This window comes from Phycodurus eques, chromosome 1, assembly GCF_024500275.1.
Source record: "Phycodurus eques isolate BA_2022a chromosome 1, UOR_Pequ_1.1, whole genome shotgun sequence".
Lineage (NCBI taxonomy): Eukaryota > Metazoa > Chordata > Actinopteri > Syngnathiformes > Syngnathidae > Phycodurus > Phycodurus eques.
Window position 1 is genome coordinate 6,069,580 of NC_084525.1, and position 15,556 is coordinate 6,085,135.

Sequence of the window (15,556 nt, forward strand, 5' to 3'; positions counted from 1 at the left end):
TAACTCAAATGAATGAACGATTCACACAGAAGCAATGCCAATTGTGAAATTTAGATTTCTTTTTTTTTTTATTTTAATGAACGCATTGATCGAGTTATTCGTGTCCGTTCGACATGACCGTTACTTTTATTTTGAAGATTTGAACCTCTCATTACCGGCAGACGAGACGTTCATGTTAACTTGAGTTACCTCCAACTTTACCTTGTTAAAGGGAGGTGTGCAGTTGTGCACCAGTGAGCGGTTGGGCCTACGGACACGAGAGGTACTACGACTGTACTTCTACACAACACTTACTTCCGCCACTCGCGTCAAAAGACTATCACACTTCATTAACATTTGGAACAAAAGCTTGAATTTGTCTTTTTAACTTCCATCCAGCAACATTTACAGATACTGTTTCGAGAGAGAAAAAGAAAAAGAAAACCCTCACAGCAGTATAGATGTGTTACACTTATCCAGGACATTGCATATATAAAAATATAATAGAAATATATAAAATTGTTACACCTAAACCCGCTAATAACTACTGTATTTTGTGGGGCAAGAGTCAAAGTTAAAAAAAGAAACAGCTCAATTAATTGCACAGTGGTTAGTCGTCTGCTCCCATCTACTGGCAATCTGGTAGAAGACAAGTGAAAAGTAAACGCTTTTCTTCCCCCCCATACACATTCCGCCTTGCACACGTTCAATTGCAGTTTTGTTTCATCTTTTCATTGTTCCCTTAAATTCAATAATCATACTGTAACTAACATAAAAACTGATAGATATTATGGTATCCTATTTTACTTTCAAATGTGGTTTAAAAAAAAATACAAACGAGTATTTATTGTTGTAACAATGGCTTTTATTTCCCAAAGTTAAAGCTGCTTTAGACTGTGAAATTTCATTTGTAAAGCACATTAGAAAGCACAACGGCATTTTTTTGTTTTAACAAACTACCAAGCATGAAGTTGAGGAAACATAATAAAAATAATTAAAAAAAAGATTTAACTGAAATTAGTGAAACAAGTACATAGGTGACATTTGCACATATGACTGCTTTTCTTCATGTGTCCTGTCGCAGGAAGCAGAGAACTTCAATGAAGACATGAAAGAACGAGCGGTTACGGCGCTTGGCTGGATGAAGCAACATAAATGTACACAAATGTGTTAGCAGTTAAACGTAAAGGGATGATTATGGAAATGCAGCACCACACAGTAACAGTGTGACACATGAGAATGTGATTTTTATCGGTGAGTGGACGTCAACAGTTCTCCCCCCTCAAAAAAAAAAAAAAAAAAAAAAAAAAAAGATCAGTTGGGTAAAACAATTACTCTATTGAAGCAGGTAGATGACTTCAAGTGTTTCGGATTGTGGAACCTCAAATGACTACAACCAAGTAGGCACTTGAACACACAGTGAAGGACATCAATTAAAACAGGTTGAAATTAATCATGAAGAAAAAAAAAAAAAAAAAAAAAAAACGAGGCTGATCATCATGAGGCTGATCATCAAAAAAAACCATGAGACTGATCATGATAATGATCAGCCTCATGTTTTTTTTTTTTTTAATCCCTAAGGCACCCATACACGTTTAAAAGAAACAGTTACTACTAACTACAGTAGTCCATTAAAAGTAGAAATTCACGAGACAAGCTGGTGGAGGACTAACAGGGCTGACGTTTGACATTGCCTATCACTTACACTTTTCCCTTTTTAGCTGTGATCCCACGTTGACGTTTAGATTTGCGAGGGGGGCGTTCCCGCCGTGGTTGACGCACAGGCACACATGTGCGGTGCCGCTACGTCGTCGTCATCCTCCTCTTCGGCGCGGTTAGTAAAGACAATTTCTGGTGTTGACATGGCTTTGAACTGTGATCTGTTCCTTTTACTGTCCTTTGTCCCCTCCCCTCTTCTGCTCAAAGGACCTCGTTGTTCCGCTGCGTACTCAACAGAGGCACACACACGTCGGCGTGCTTAGACTTTGTCATCTAAAAAGCAACACACACACAACAACAACAAAAAAAAGGGAAATATATTACACATGCAATTTTGAAGGGCATAGAGTATTCTTAAGTTTGGATTCAAACTCAAAGTGTTAAAGCGTCCACTTCCCATTTGGTGCCCATATCTAGTTTCAGTAACAGACATCTTCAAATGACATGCATCTGGACACATGAAACATATGTTGAATGCAGTACCGGTAGTTCTAAAACTGGAGTCTTCCCATATACGACAAGATTTATTGACAATTACTTTTGTGTGCTATTATAAAAGTGTATGCTTAGTGCCTACAGATAAGGACCAGCAGGTGTTTTGGGTGTTGTTTGGGCAGTTGCAGGTGTGTACAGTGATCCTTGCATATTCATGGTTCAACATTCACAAATTCGCCTATTTGCTGATATTCGTACTCAGGCCAAAACAGTGCCTAACATAAAAATATTGCTATAGCGCCATCTGGTGGCATCTGGTAACAAAGACCTATGTTGAAATGAGGCGGGCGCTTCATGTAGTCAGGCCATAGCGTTGTCTAAGAGGAAAAACATTTTTTAAAAGTTCTTTACGGTCATCTTGTGGCATCAGTAGGCAATTACAAGGCTTTTTTTGCAGGGGCGTCAATTACTCGCTGTTTTTTTACTATTAGCGGTAGAGCTCTGTCCGTATTTCGGACAATTTCAGAAATAGGGTTGTAGTTCAAGGGAGCTTTGATGGAGTAGATCCGATCGGTTCATTTACGCTGGAGTTGCATTAGCTTTTATCGACATTGGGAAGAGGCCTGAATCTGGGATATACACATATACTGTACATGGAAGCATTGAGTGTAATCCAGCCTTAAGAGTTCAACAATGTGCCACGATCCATCTCACCGGTGGAGGCTGCCGTGTGCTGTCTGGTGCTCTTGATTTCCAAGAAGATGGTGTAGGTGTCGTAGGTGAACAGCATACCAGCAATCAACCCAAATACCTGAAATAGAGGAACTCAATTCAGAAAACACAGGTAAACTACTAGTCAACCCCCGCCAATTTGCAGCTCGCTGTTCACAAATTCACCAATTTGCGCCTTTCTGACATATTATTTAGATTGATTTGTAACGCCCTAAGTTGCTAATATGCCGCAAAAGCCCTGGTTAATAGGAAAGCAGTAATTGGTGAAAACGACGTATGCTTGAAGTGACACATCTCGACTGTTTTAACATTTTGGTGTGTCAGGGAGGACCAGTTTAGCCTGGGTTGTTAGTGGAAGTTACATAGAGTCTTCACTGCATGTGTACTGTATGGTTTTACTCTGCTGACTGGCTGTTAAGAAAGATCAAGCTAGCAAATGACAGAGGTCTAGTTAATGCTCGATAATTGATAACATCTTTACAGGATGTGAAGGCGACGTGCACCTCCGGTGCGCTAAATTGCACAAGCAGCCAGAATGAAAGTTATGTGCTCTGTCTTCCATGTTCCAGTTACGAGGCGAGCAGCAGCATTTTTTAAGCAACTGGGAAGACTGGCTGACTCCAAAGTAATTATGATGATGTTATTAAGAGTGTTTTGGGATCATATTTTGTTATGGGATAGGCAATACTTTATTTAAAAAAAAAAAAATGAAGGGGGTTGGCAATAATTACTTAGTAGTTAGTAGATAGTTATATATACTATATCATTATACTATACCATATGTCATTATATACTGCTGCTAAACTAATGTGACTGACGCAAAGCGCTGTGTTTTGCATTCCTATGCGGTATGCAATTTATCACAATCTTTTTTGTTAACGCTCACAAGGAATTTCTTTCCGTCCTTGAGTGGTATAAATGCACGGGTAAAAAGACATGAGACTTTACGCATTCACAACTCATCGCACCCCCTTTGTGAAGGCTTAACTCCAGTAAATGTCTTTACATTTCAATCGCGCACTCGCTCGTCGAACATTGGCGCACACGCTTCGGATGTGAAATCGCACAATTTTGTTTATTTGGCATTGTTACACTTGCGGGAACAGCTCTGCCCTTTCTGTTTAACATCCGGTGACCTTTGTTGAAGCACTCGCCGGGGTTTTAACCACAGCCCCCGCTATGACAGTGACTCATGTGCGGTTACACCCATTTAATCACCCTGACAAACGTCAAGACAAGCCTCTTAACTAGCTCGTGTTTGTGTTAGATATGTCAGTGCTAGGAAGAGTTTAGCTCACGATGCACCTATAAAGCTGCCATTGTTACTCAACAATGAAAGTCATTGATAGTTTGTGACATCAAACATTCTGTAAAACCTTCCCGCCGGTATAGAACTAATGCATGCGGATAGTTTCTAGCTTTAAAAAGTTGGAGCAGAGTATTAAGCTGCTTATCACACACCCAAGTTATGAGCCCATAAAAAAAATGCAACCCTGTACCGGGTTTTACGGCTCCATCCACATGCTCAGTTTTCAATAAACCCGTAGTAGTAGCGTACCGTATCGATAGAGATATGTGGCATGACGAATTGAGATGTGAAATTTCGTCCATTTACTTCAGCCCTGCTACTGTATCACTTTTACTAAACCATAAAAACCTAGCGTGATCAAAGCAAGAAGCGGGTTGCCGCAAAGAGAGGAAGTGGGTGAGATTAAAAGAGAGTGGCTATATTTGTATTCAAAGTTTGAATCGTCGCAAAAACTATTTGCCGAACCCCGCACACTGCGCGAGAGTTCGGTCTGGTTCGGCCGCATCGCTCGGTGTGTGGCGGGCTGAAAGAAGGCCAACATGACTCAGCAATACAACCAGGAAAACGGGCTCAGTAGCATGAATCTGCTAATGTTACAAAGCCTTGGGCAGCCTTGAACTTGGGTGAGAATAATAATAATAATAATAATAATAATAAGCGAGTGCTTGCTACCATTATTTGAATGGATCCGGTGCGATACGTAGCGCTCACGTACATTCGCCACAAGCTTTGCTTTTTCATCCACTTGACTCTATAGGTACACTACAATGTTTTAGTTACTGCTTTTATTGTTGTAAACGTTTTTCCCCATTTTGTCCTAATAATATAGTCGGCGCAATCCACTCTTGTTGTCGTTGCCACGGTAGCGAGTGAGTTGACAAGATAAAGCCGTAAAAAAACAGGATGCCATGGTATCGGGATACAAGATTTTGCTGCAGTAGTCTGACAATCTTGAAAGAGCAAATTTGTCTTGTAGTCTGATCCGGGCATTACGTGTTGTCTGTTGTCCGACTGATCGTCCGTTTAAGAAAATAGTCGTCAAACCCCGCTCACGGCGCAACAGTTCAGTCAGCTTCATCCTGAAATTTCGCCCAAAAGCCCACTATTCCTAACTTTTTGTAAATCGTGTAAAATAGTTTTTCTTTGTGATTTTCACGCAAGATGTCCCAGGATTTAAAATGCTACTGTAATTTCTGATAATCTGAAATTACAATATTGTAAAAAAGTTGAACATAATTGATTGTTAATTAGCCAATCAAGTAAATTTAGTGGAATGCCCATCCCTATGTGAAAGAAACAGGAAGTGTAGATTGATGATAAGACTGCAATGCATTGCAGTTGCAAGCATATATAGAAGCACCACTGACCCCGCCTGCGATGCGAGCGCCGTCCCCAGCTCCTCCAATCACGCACATGAGGGAAGTGATGACGTAAAGGATTGCGCCAATGCCAGCCCTGAACAGATCCTGAGCAAAATGGGCAAAAACAGAAGGTGAGCGGGTTTTTTTTTTTTTTTTTTTCTCCCCACAAGCGGTGTGTCAGTGACGGCGTGACGCGTTTGGCACTTACGCTCCACATCCAGTTGACCAATTGGAACTGCTTGTCCATCTCCATCATGAAGATGCCGAAGAAGACCATGGCGAAGACCATCTCGCAGATGGCCACGGCCGAGTAGCCTCCATAAAGGGACGCCGCGTAGCAGATGATTATGATTATGCTGATGAACTGTGAGGGTGGAGGAAAGAGGACAACTGTCATCATCAATAGATCAATGATTCTCAAACTTTTTACACCAAGTACCATCTAAAAAAAAAAAAAAAGATTGGAAAAAAAATTATGCAAGCTGTTGTTCGGCCGATTTTTAGCTTTTGACTTGTGAGGAAATATTTAGATAATCAATAAAGAAGATTTTATTGTAATTTTATTTATTAAAAGAGTAGGGTAGTAGGTCCAAGTGTCAATCAAAAACAAGGCAGAGGTTTTACCAAAAGTTTTTAAGATTTTGTAAACCACTGTAACATTATGGATAGTTTGAACATTAACAGTACATAAATATAGAAAGCCATCCATCCATCCATTATCTGAGCCGCTTATCCTCACAAGGGTCGCGGGAGCGCTGTAGCCTATCCCAGCTATCATTGGGCAGGAGGCGGGGTACACCCTGAACTGGTTGCCAGCCAATCGCAGGGCACATATAAAACAAACAACCATTCGCACTCACATTCACACCTATGGGTAATTTAGAGTCGTCAATTAACCTACCATGCATGTCTTCGGGATGTGGGAGGAAACCGGAGTGCCCGGAGAAAACTCACGCAGGCACGGGGAGAACATGCAAACTCCACACAGGCGGGGCCGGGGATTGAACCCCAGACCTCAGAACTGTGAGGCAGACGCTCTAACCAGTCCGCCGAAATATAGAAATATATATTTTTAAAATGTACTTAGTGAGTAAATTCAAATAAAAAAAAGTTACATAAAAGTTTAAAATCATACATAAAAGTAAAAAATTATACTCGAATAATTGTCTAAAAACAAACAACTGTTGAAGATTAAATGCAAATGTGTTGAACTTAAAAGTAAAATACACCTGAACAGTACTTGGGCAGTGATTCTTTCGCATATTACTCGAGGACCCCGTGTAGCACACTTTGAGGATCATGTACTAGTCCTCGGAGTACCCACACGCATAATAATACTCCAGAATACTCTGATCTGTGTGTTCAATCGAAGCTCATATTTTTCCATAAGAGGGAAAAAAGAAGGCCTGCATTCTTCTCGATCTTTTCTCCGAAAGTGCTGCCAATTTGAAAAGAAAATAATCATAACTCATGCACAGATGGCTGCCTATGATCGGCCAACTTTGAATTGAGCTTTTGTCAAACTGTGTGGACAAATGCATTCAAACAACATTGATGAATGCTTACAAGCAAAACCTCCCTATTTATGGACAGAACTAAATTCTTTGTTCTGGGACTTTACTCGCAGTATGCATTTTTTATATTAGATATTTATTGAAAAACCATAAATGCGTGAACATTCAACCCTGTTTTCTAAAACTACACTTGGATAAAAGCAGTTGTTTGTTTTTTTTCCAGTTGAATTGTTCATATGTACAGTGCTGAACAGATTTTCATCAGGTTTATATTGCAGCCTTCCTAAATTAACACCATTTACAATAACCAAAATCAAGTGTCAGTGATTAATCTGTAGAACATAAAACTTTCTCAAAATACAATCAACAGGCAATCTATTTTATATTGTTTAAAGGGTAATGTTAAAAGATGTGTTTGAAATGATATTGAAGTGTTTTAGGATCATAGTTTGGTGTACATTTTGGGTTTTAAACTATTGATTAGACTTTACACCGATTTTATCAGCCTGATTGGTATCGGCAGATATTTGGCATTTTATGTTGATCGGCTTTAATGTCATAATTCGCCGTACGTATACATATACGTAAATGTTATTAAGTCACCCAAAATGACTGGTTCAACCACTGCTCACCATGTACGCACGCATTACACAAGCATGCCACCCCGGCCAGCCACCGCGCTCATTCATGTGTTCTCAGACTGGCACAGGCTGCCTCAGTAGAGGGACGGTGTGTACTTGAGGTCCTACGCGGTCCAACACAAAAGAGGCTCTATTCCGAGCAGCTGTGACCAACCCACTCCACTACGAGGGTGCCTCAGAACAAGGGGGCCTCTGAGAGACGCCAACACCTTCACGCCGCCAGCACTGCCGCACATCTGTTGGCGCGGCACCCATTTGAAAAAGGTCCACCGCAGCGCCGTGCGCATCACCGGCAGCCACACTTTCCCAGTGACTGGAAGGGAGCTGCTCTGAATGATGGCTAATTATAGTCCGCAGATACATGCGAGTCAGAGGCTCCTCAAACAGCAACGGTTGCTAGGGGAGTCACTTGCGTTTTCTCTCACCCTCCTCCCTTCAACAATTACAGCAGCTCACTAAAGAGAATAGCATGTGTTCAGCACAAAATGGAATGTTCCGTTCCTGGCGCGAAAAAAAATTCTGTTATGTTTCAAGGAGGCAGCACGCCAGAGACCACCGGTGGCACATCTGACTCACAGTTCTGAGCTTCAGCGCTAGAATGTGGTCTACGGCTTTCCCGTATTGCATGAAGAATTTGCATGTTGAAGCCGCAGTCACTGGAGAAAACTCAATAGTAATGATAATAGTGATGTAATGTTAATATGTGTAGAGATATGTCATTTTAATTTGACAGACTGTTAATTTTTCAAACGTTATTTTAACATTTTTATTTCCTTGTGACAACATATAGCATAGCTACACAATTTTATTTAGTTATTGCTTTACAAAAGACATTGATATTTAACACAATTGAAGTTGGCATGTTGGTGTGGCCCTCAACAATCGTTAGTTTCTTACATGGCCCCTTCAAAAAATTTATTGTCCACCCATGGGTTAGATAGTCCTGATATGATCATGTGATCGTAAATTGGAGCCAGTCACGTAATTTTCAGGTGATTGTATCGGGTGGAGAAAAAAAAATAATAATTTTAAAGGTCATAAAGCAACAAAATTATCCTGAGGTACACAGATATTTTGCCAAATGGAACTGTAATATCTTAGTTTTACACTGCGTAACCCTTCCGTTTCGTGTGGTGGAGTGAGAAAGACGAAAGGCAGAAGAAAACAACATCCACAAAAGGGCTGGGATTCTACAAAAATGCTCATTGTTTATTCAAGCTGCAACTTTTAAAGAACCAACTGTACGGTGCCCATTTCTTCACAAACGGCAGAACCCCCCCAAAAAAAGGAGACTACACGTTACCTACCATGACGGAGTGAGTTGATTGACAAAAGAAAAGAGGAACTATATCAAATGCATGCCTCTAATAGCAGGCGTGCTCATCAAGCGGCAGTCTTTACCGATGCCGTTCCTTCTAGCTTATCCATACTAAAGGCCTCTTTATACTCCCCCTGCTCGCGCGGCCGATAGCGCCCGCATCGCATCACGTGAACGACGCGACCCTTAACCGTCACGTGACACGCACACGGCAAAAATTGTTGCTGCGCGTAGAATGCCGCCGAGATCTGCTCTCTTGATTGGTCCATTTTAGTCACATGCTGTGATGACGTACTCAGCGTTCCCCTTGGTTCCGCATACCACCTATGCTGCCACCTTGTTGATCGATTTTTCTGAATAATTCAACACATTATCTGGTCATCCATCCATCTATTTATTTTCTTTACCGCATCTAGGTCCATTTGTTCGAGCAGACACTGTTCCACGGTCACCATTGTTGTTCCTTTGTTCCGGAAAGGAAAGTAAAAACGGCTACCGGAAATGGCAAAAAAATGCAGAGGAAACTCCACCCTGTGGTGTCCTAGCCAATTCCAGCCGTAGCGACACCCCTGACTTTTGAGGAGAACCGCAGTACTTTTTCAGAACTACGCGAGTGGGTTGCGCTCGAGTATAAAGGAAAACTGTGCGCGGGATAGCCGCAGTGACGTCAGCGCGGTCACTGCCCGCGCGAGTATAAAGAAGCCTTAAGAGAACGACATTAGCCAAACGACTCTTAGTTACAATGGTTACAACTACAGGTCAGACTCATGCTCTAATACCCCAGTCGCTATTCGTTCTGACAGGAACAAATGACTTTCGAATCAGAATCCTTGTACTATTCCGAAATAAAAGTCTAAAAAATGGAAAATCCAATTTGATTATTTGAAAACTATTGAACCGGAAAGTGTATACACGGGCACATTTTGGCTGATGCGTTTTAGCTGATGCTTCTCCTTCCACAAACGTTTTTTTTTTTTTTTGTTTAAAATGGCTTACATTAACCAGGATCCCTTGCTGTACCTTGGCCAAAGATAAAGCCCGGGTCTGTTCTGCACCATTTGGTGCTGTAAAACCTCGGCAAAGGCTCCCTTACGGTGTCGGCTGTGGCATTGCCATGAATATCTGTGGGACTCCTCATGGCTACGCTAATGGATGCCTTTTTCCGCAGAGATTTCATTGTTGTTGTTTTTCAAACAAACTTTATGCAAAGATCTTGGTGGAGCTACAATGTGTTTCATGCACAGAAACTATGCGCGGTAAGTCCAAATGGTGTGTTGGCCATAACAAAAGCTACATTTTGTGAAATCATTTATTTTTTCAAGTCATTGCGGTGTGGGAGGATTGTAGCTCTTATCAAAATAATTAAGTAGTATGTCATTCTTTTATATTATTATTTGAGTCTGAAAATTCTGATTTACCGTTTGTTTTTTTTGGCAGACTCGAATATCAATATGAGTCACCAATGATTCGTGCATAGCCCCTGTTACAACGTTGGTGCTCATTGTGTGGAGTTCAACCCTCTAATTTTACTTATACAATGTTGCACTCGATGAAATTGATTCATTTACCATTTAAGATCTTTATTTTGTAACTCCACTAAGTGAGATTTCTGATATGGTTTATTTAAGACAGGATGTTTAAATTGAATTTGTTTGTATCTTTATTTTGTGTCGTACCACTGATACACTATAACAAGATTTTATTTGTTTACTTGGTTTGAACCGCTGCTCCACTAGATTATAGCCATATAAAAAGATACAGTATCATGTTGGGACTATGTATTTTCTACCTGCGACTTCAGTAGGGATTTACCGGTTTTAATCCAACTCTTTAAGAGAAAGATCAGATTTGATTAACATGAACATCTAACATCCACATCTTGGAAGTAGTGCAGTCGTGAAGAGCAATGCTACTAAATGAAGGGATGAGAACAAATTCATACAATTTCAAGAACAAATATTAGAATTTAGGTTAAAAATGTAGCTCTATTTGCTTCAGATATTCTAGTCTTTGCGGGCCCCGTCGCCCACCACTGGATTGTACACACAGTCACAGGGTGTGATATGCATCTTCCTGCTCTTGAATCCACTCCCTGCATTGCACATTATCTTGGCCATCCACCGGTGAAGATTACTTCCATAAGCACTTAACAAATGTGGATGATTGGATCGAGGGTAGGATAAACACAAATGGTGCGACTCCTGCCCAAAACTCTCACCCAGTGAGGAATTTGTGCCTTTAACGTTGGTGAAACACTGAGCACCTGCATCTGAGAGCCTCTTTTATAAGCTCCTTGACTTACGAGGGTGGAGATGGAATGGAGGGAAGGGTGGGGAGGACACTTTACAATCAGCAACTTCTCACTGGAGAAGAAATACTCTTCTCTTTCTATTTCCGGCACTTAACAGGCTGCTGCGAGATAGCTGATCAGACTGCACAGCTGTGGTGACAAACTGATGAATTATGAACAAGGGCGATGATGCGGAACCGTAGAAAAAGTGAACTAGTCACTTTCCAAGAAGGAGTTCGAGCTATTTCACTTTTATTGTGGCACCGGAATGGTGGTGTTAAATAGAAAACTTATTTTTTTTTTTTTTTTTTTTACAAATGGCCGCTCGTTTTAATCTTCACACTCTTGTCTTACAGGAAGCTGCAAGCCTCGTAGCAATGCCCGAGCTCTGCCCTGGTTGGCATGGTAACGACAGCCTCAGTCTGCATTGGCCCAGCAGTACAGGGGACTGACTGAACAGTTCAGTTCAACCAAGCTGGTAAGAGTGCGCTGTAATTCTTTACACGTTGCGGAATTTGACGGAAGAATGTCAGAGAAAATGCAAGACATAAGGGAAACGTTTTAAATTCTGACGAAAAATGCTTGACATGTCTCCTTTAGACACAGGTGTCAACATGCTCCACAAATTATGGGTTTCCGTTCATATTTGTTGGTAGAAATCTGTACCAAATTTGTAAAGAGTGTAATCACGTTTAATACAGGCATTTGTTATCAAATTCCTGGAGCAATATTTTAACAATAACTGGTATGCCATACTTGTGATTTCAAACCTAGTTAACCATCAATCTGTTGTGTATTAACCCTGGAAAATCTCAAGAAACCACTCCAAAATGATTACTTAAATGCCTACAAATCTTTATTGACATGCAAACAAACCTTAAGAGTTTATGCCATTTTCTGTAAACGTCTATGATTGTGACACGAGCACAGCAAGCATCCTTGATGTTGAAGAACTCTTATTTTTCTTTTGTGCCATCTTGCATTGGTCTCAAACTTTTTTTTTTTTTTCCCCCAGAACTGCATTCATTGGATTGCACAGTCACAACTATAAAAATTGTAGCCAGCGACGAAAATGAGTAATTTAGTCTAATATACACACACACAAAGAAAACACATAACTAGAGGTTGTTGTTGTAGCTTTCTTCAGGACACGGAAATATTTACGTTCAACCTACTTGCCTACTAGCAAGGCCAAAATGTCTTGCATAGTTACTCCATTTTAAATTGGGGAGGAAACCACTAACTAACACTGATCGAGTTGATCCTAACAAATGGTAATCAAGATGATCCCAACAGTTACTCGCACGAGTGATTGTTGCAGAGAAGAGCAACAGCGTGATCACTTACTATTTCTGCCGCGAGGATCATGCCTTTTTGGGTCCTCACGTAACTTTTCAGCTTCTCCATGCAGCTGGCATCAGAGCCGGACGCTGACGTATCGGCCATTCTTATGTCTTATGTCGAAATTTAAATGAAAGCAGTCAGAAGAGAAAGCAAACGAAACGAAGCAACTGAAAGTTGTTGTCGTTGTTTTTCGCAGACGGCCCAAAGTGCACCGCTGCTCCCGGACGTAAGCTAGCTAACTTAAAAAAAAAAAATATATATATATATATATATGTACATATAAACAACAAGTGTGGGTGAAGTCGGTCAGGGGAAGCACAGTAGCTACGAAGAAGCCGTGCTCGCTGCTTGAAAGCTGAGAGGGCGGAGTGAGTCAAGAGAGAGAAGACTCGAGGAGCGGTCAGTGGGGCGTTGGCTAGCACTTTTCGCCATTTCTCCCCAGGGGAACTGTGCTGCGTTCAAGATCAACTGGGAACCCCGGAAGTCTCAAGTCCGAAACGCCACCCAAAGAAGGACATTTCCGATCCACGTTCCTCACTTTTCAAGAAACAAAGACTAAATTAGGATGTTACACTTAGATAGGGTATTTTCATTTCTATTTTACATTTCGAAATAGGTTAGGCACGCTGTCTTTGCCCTTTGCTGTTTTGTGAAGAAATTACGAATTTTACAGAACGAAACAGTACTCTCTGTTGCCTTCAGATATCCACGGACACATCGCCTTCCTCAACATTAAGCCATTTCCGGTACAGTACTTTATTCCCCCTTGGTTTTGAAGGCAGCGTGCTATAATTCAACGGCATGCTTCTGTGGAAGTTATGATTCATCGTAGTGGTGGGCAAAGTCTGGGTCGGGCGCCACGTACGGCCAGCTCTGATTATCAAGAATCTTGTATTAGTTGCATGTTTTTTTTCCTTATTAATTGAAATGTATTCATGCATATTTTATTTATCTTATTAAATAGTTGGTTGACTGATTCATTGCAATATTTTTACAAATGTACAGTATGTATGAATACATCGTATGTTTAACTATTTTTTTCATGTACTTTTAACGTTTGATTTATTTTATGAAATAATTAACAGCAGAGGTGGGTAGAAACGCACGACATTTACTCAAGTAATATTTTAGATAAATTGTACTTGTCAGAGTAGTTTTAATGAACCATACATTTTACTTTTACGGGAATGTTTATGTTAAGAAGAAACTACTTTTACTCTGTTACAATAATCTACATGCCATTCACTACTTTTATTTATGAATAATTGTGTTTCATTTTCAAACTCCGCATCGGGCGCTGTTGCTCCGATCCGCCGTGATTACCACAGTGATGTTTGACGCAAGTTCACTAATCAAACGACACAAGAAAGTTACATGTTCGCACACAAAGTCAAAGACAGTTGTGACAGCCACGCGGAACTTGTCTTTACATTACAGACTACGGGAGGGGGGGGGGGGAGAAAGCAGCTTTAACATGCAGCGTAGTTTCGTCACTGCCGAAACGTGGACATTTTAGCCCACTTCTAACTTAAGAAAACACCTTGCGGTAAGTTGCAGATGTTTTTTGCTGTTGTTTTGGCTGTGCGAGAGAGTGCATCCTTGTGCAACCAGATTTATTTTTATTTAAACTTTATTTAACCATGTAAAAGACTAGTTACAACAGAGCATCTCTTTTGCAATGGTGACCTGCCCAAGAAGGCAGCAAGTTAAACGTCAAGTCAATCACATTCAAGTTTATTTGAGTTGTTTATTTTCACCTCCCCTCTCAAAAAGATACAAAAATAAATCAGTGGAGTTGTACAAATTCTAGGTCCCATTAATGGTGTAAAACGTTTTAAAATGATTAATCTTGATCAAAATTCTTTTACAACACAAAAAGCTGGCATTTGAACAGGGGTGTATATACTTTTTATGTTCACTGCAGCCTTGTTCCTGTTTTTATAATCTGCCTGGTGAGCCCTACGGCGGCACGTTGCGCGAGTGGTTAGTGCATCTGCCTCACAGTTCTGTGGACCGGGGTTCAAATCCTGGCCCCGCCTGTGGGGAGTCTGCATGTACTCCCTGTGCCTGGGTGGGCTTTCTCCAGGCACTCCGGTTTCCTCCCACATCCCAAAAACATGCATGGTAGGTAATTTGAAAACTCAAAATTGCCCATAGGTGTGAATGTGAGCGCAAATGGTTGTTTGTTGATATGTGCCGTGTCATTGGCTGGCGACCAGTTCAGGGTGTACCCCGCCTCTAGCCCGAAGATAGCTGGGATAGCCTCCAGCAGCCCGCGACCCTTGTGAGGATTAACCGGTACAGAAAAGGGATTGGTTGGTGAGCCTACAGTATTGTGCTGTTTAATAAGTAGAAACAATATACAACCCCAATTCCAATGAAGTTGGGACGTGTTAAACATAAATATAAACAGGATACAATGATTTGCAAATCATGTTCAACCTATATTTAATTGAATACACTACAAAGACCAAATATTTCATGTTCAAAATAATCAACTTTATCGTTTTTAGCAAATAATCATTAACTTGGAATTTTATGGCTGCAGCACGGTCCAAAAAAGGACTGAGAAAGTTGAGGAATGCTCATCAAACACCTGTTTGGAACATCCCACAGGTGAACAGGCTGATTGGGAACAGGTGGGTGCCATGATTGGATGTAAAAGGAGCTTCCCTGAATTGCTCAGTCATTCACAAGCAAAGATGGGGCGAGGTTCACATCTTTGTGAACAAGTGCGTGAGAAAATAGTCGAACAGTTTAAGGAGAATGTTCCTCAATGTACAATTGCAAGGAATTTGGGGATTACATCATCTACAGTCCATAATATCATCAAAAGGTTCAGAGAATCTGGAAGAAATCACAGCTTGTAAGCGGCAAGGCCGAAAACCAACATTGAATGCCCGTGACCTTCGAT

At 40.9% G+C, this 15,556-nt stretch overlaps 1 protein-coding gene and 1 long non-coding RNA gene across 2 annotated transcripts; one reads left to right on the forward strand and one right to left on the reverse strand.

The window, feature by feature from the left end:
* Nucleotides 1-828: 828 nt before the first annotated feature.
* On the reverse strand, nt 829-13,061 carry plp2b (proteolipid protein 2b). Its single transcript, XM_061674331.1, has 5 exons — nt 12,646-13,061; nt 5,744-5,899; nt 5,542-5,640; nt 2,848-2,944; nt 829-1,971 (listed from the first exon to the last, which is right to left on the reverse strand). The coding sequence occupies exons 1-5, from the start codon at nt 12,742-12,744 to the stop codon at nt 1,958-1,960; spliced, it is 465 nt and encodes a 154-aa protein (XP_061530315.1). The 5' UTR covers nt 12,745-13,061; the 3' UTR covers nt 829-1,957.
* Nucleotides 11,371-13,619, forward strand: LOC133401389 (uncharacterized). Its single transcript, XR_009768414.1, has 2 exons — nt 11,371-11,776; nt 12,314-13,619. It is a non-coding gene; the product is annotated as an uncharacterized LOC133401389 (long non-coding RNA).
* The last annotated feature ends 1,937 nt before the right edge of the window (nt 13,620-15,556 follow it).

Bases quoted from the DNA above. Each gene is read 5' to 3' on its own strand.
- plp2b (XM_061674331.1), bottom strand. From the start codon at position 12,744: ATGGCCGATACGTCAGCGTCCGGCTCTGATGCCAGCTGCATGGAGAAG. The intron at 5,641-5,743 runs GTAAGTGCCAAA...CATTTTGCTCAG, and splicing joins TGGTCAACTGGATGTGGAGC to GATCTGTTCAGGGCTGGCAT. The intron at 2,945-5,541 runs GTCAGTGGTGCT...CCTCTATTTCAG, and splicing joins GCGCTCGCATCGCAGGCGGG to GTATTTGGGTTGATTGCTGG.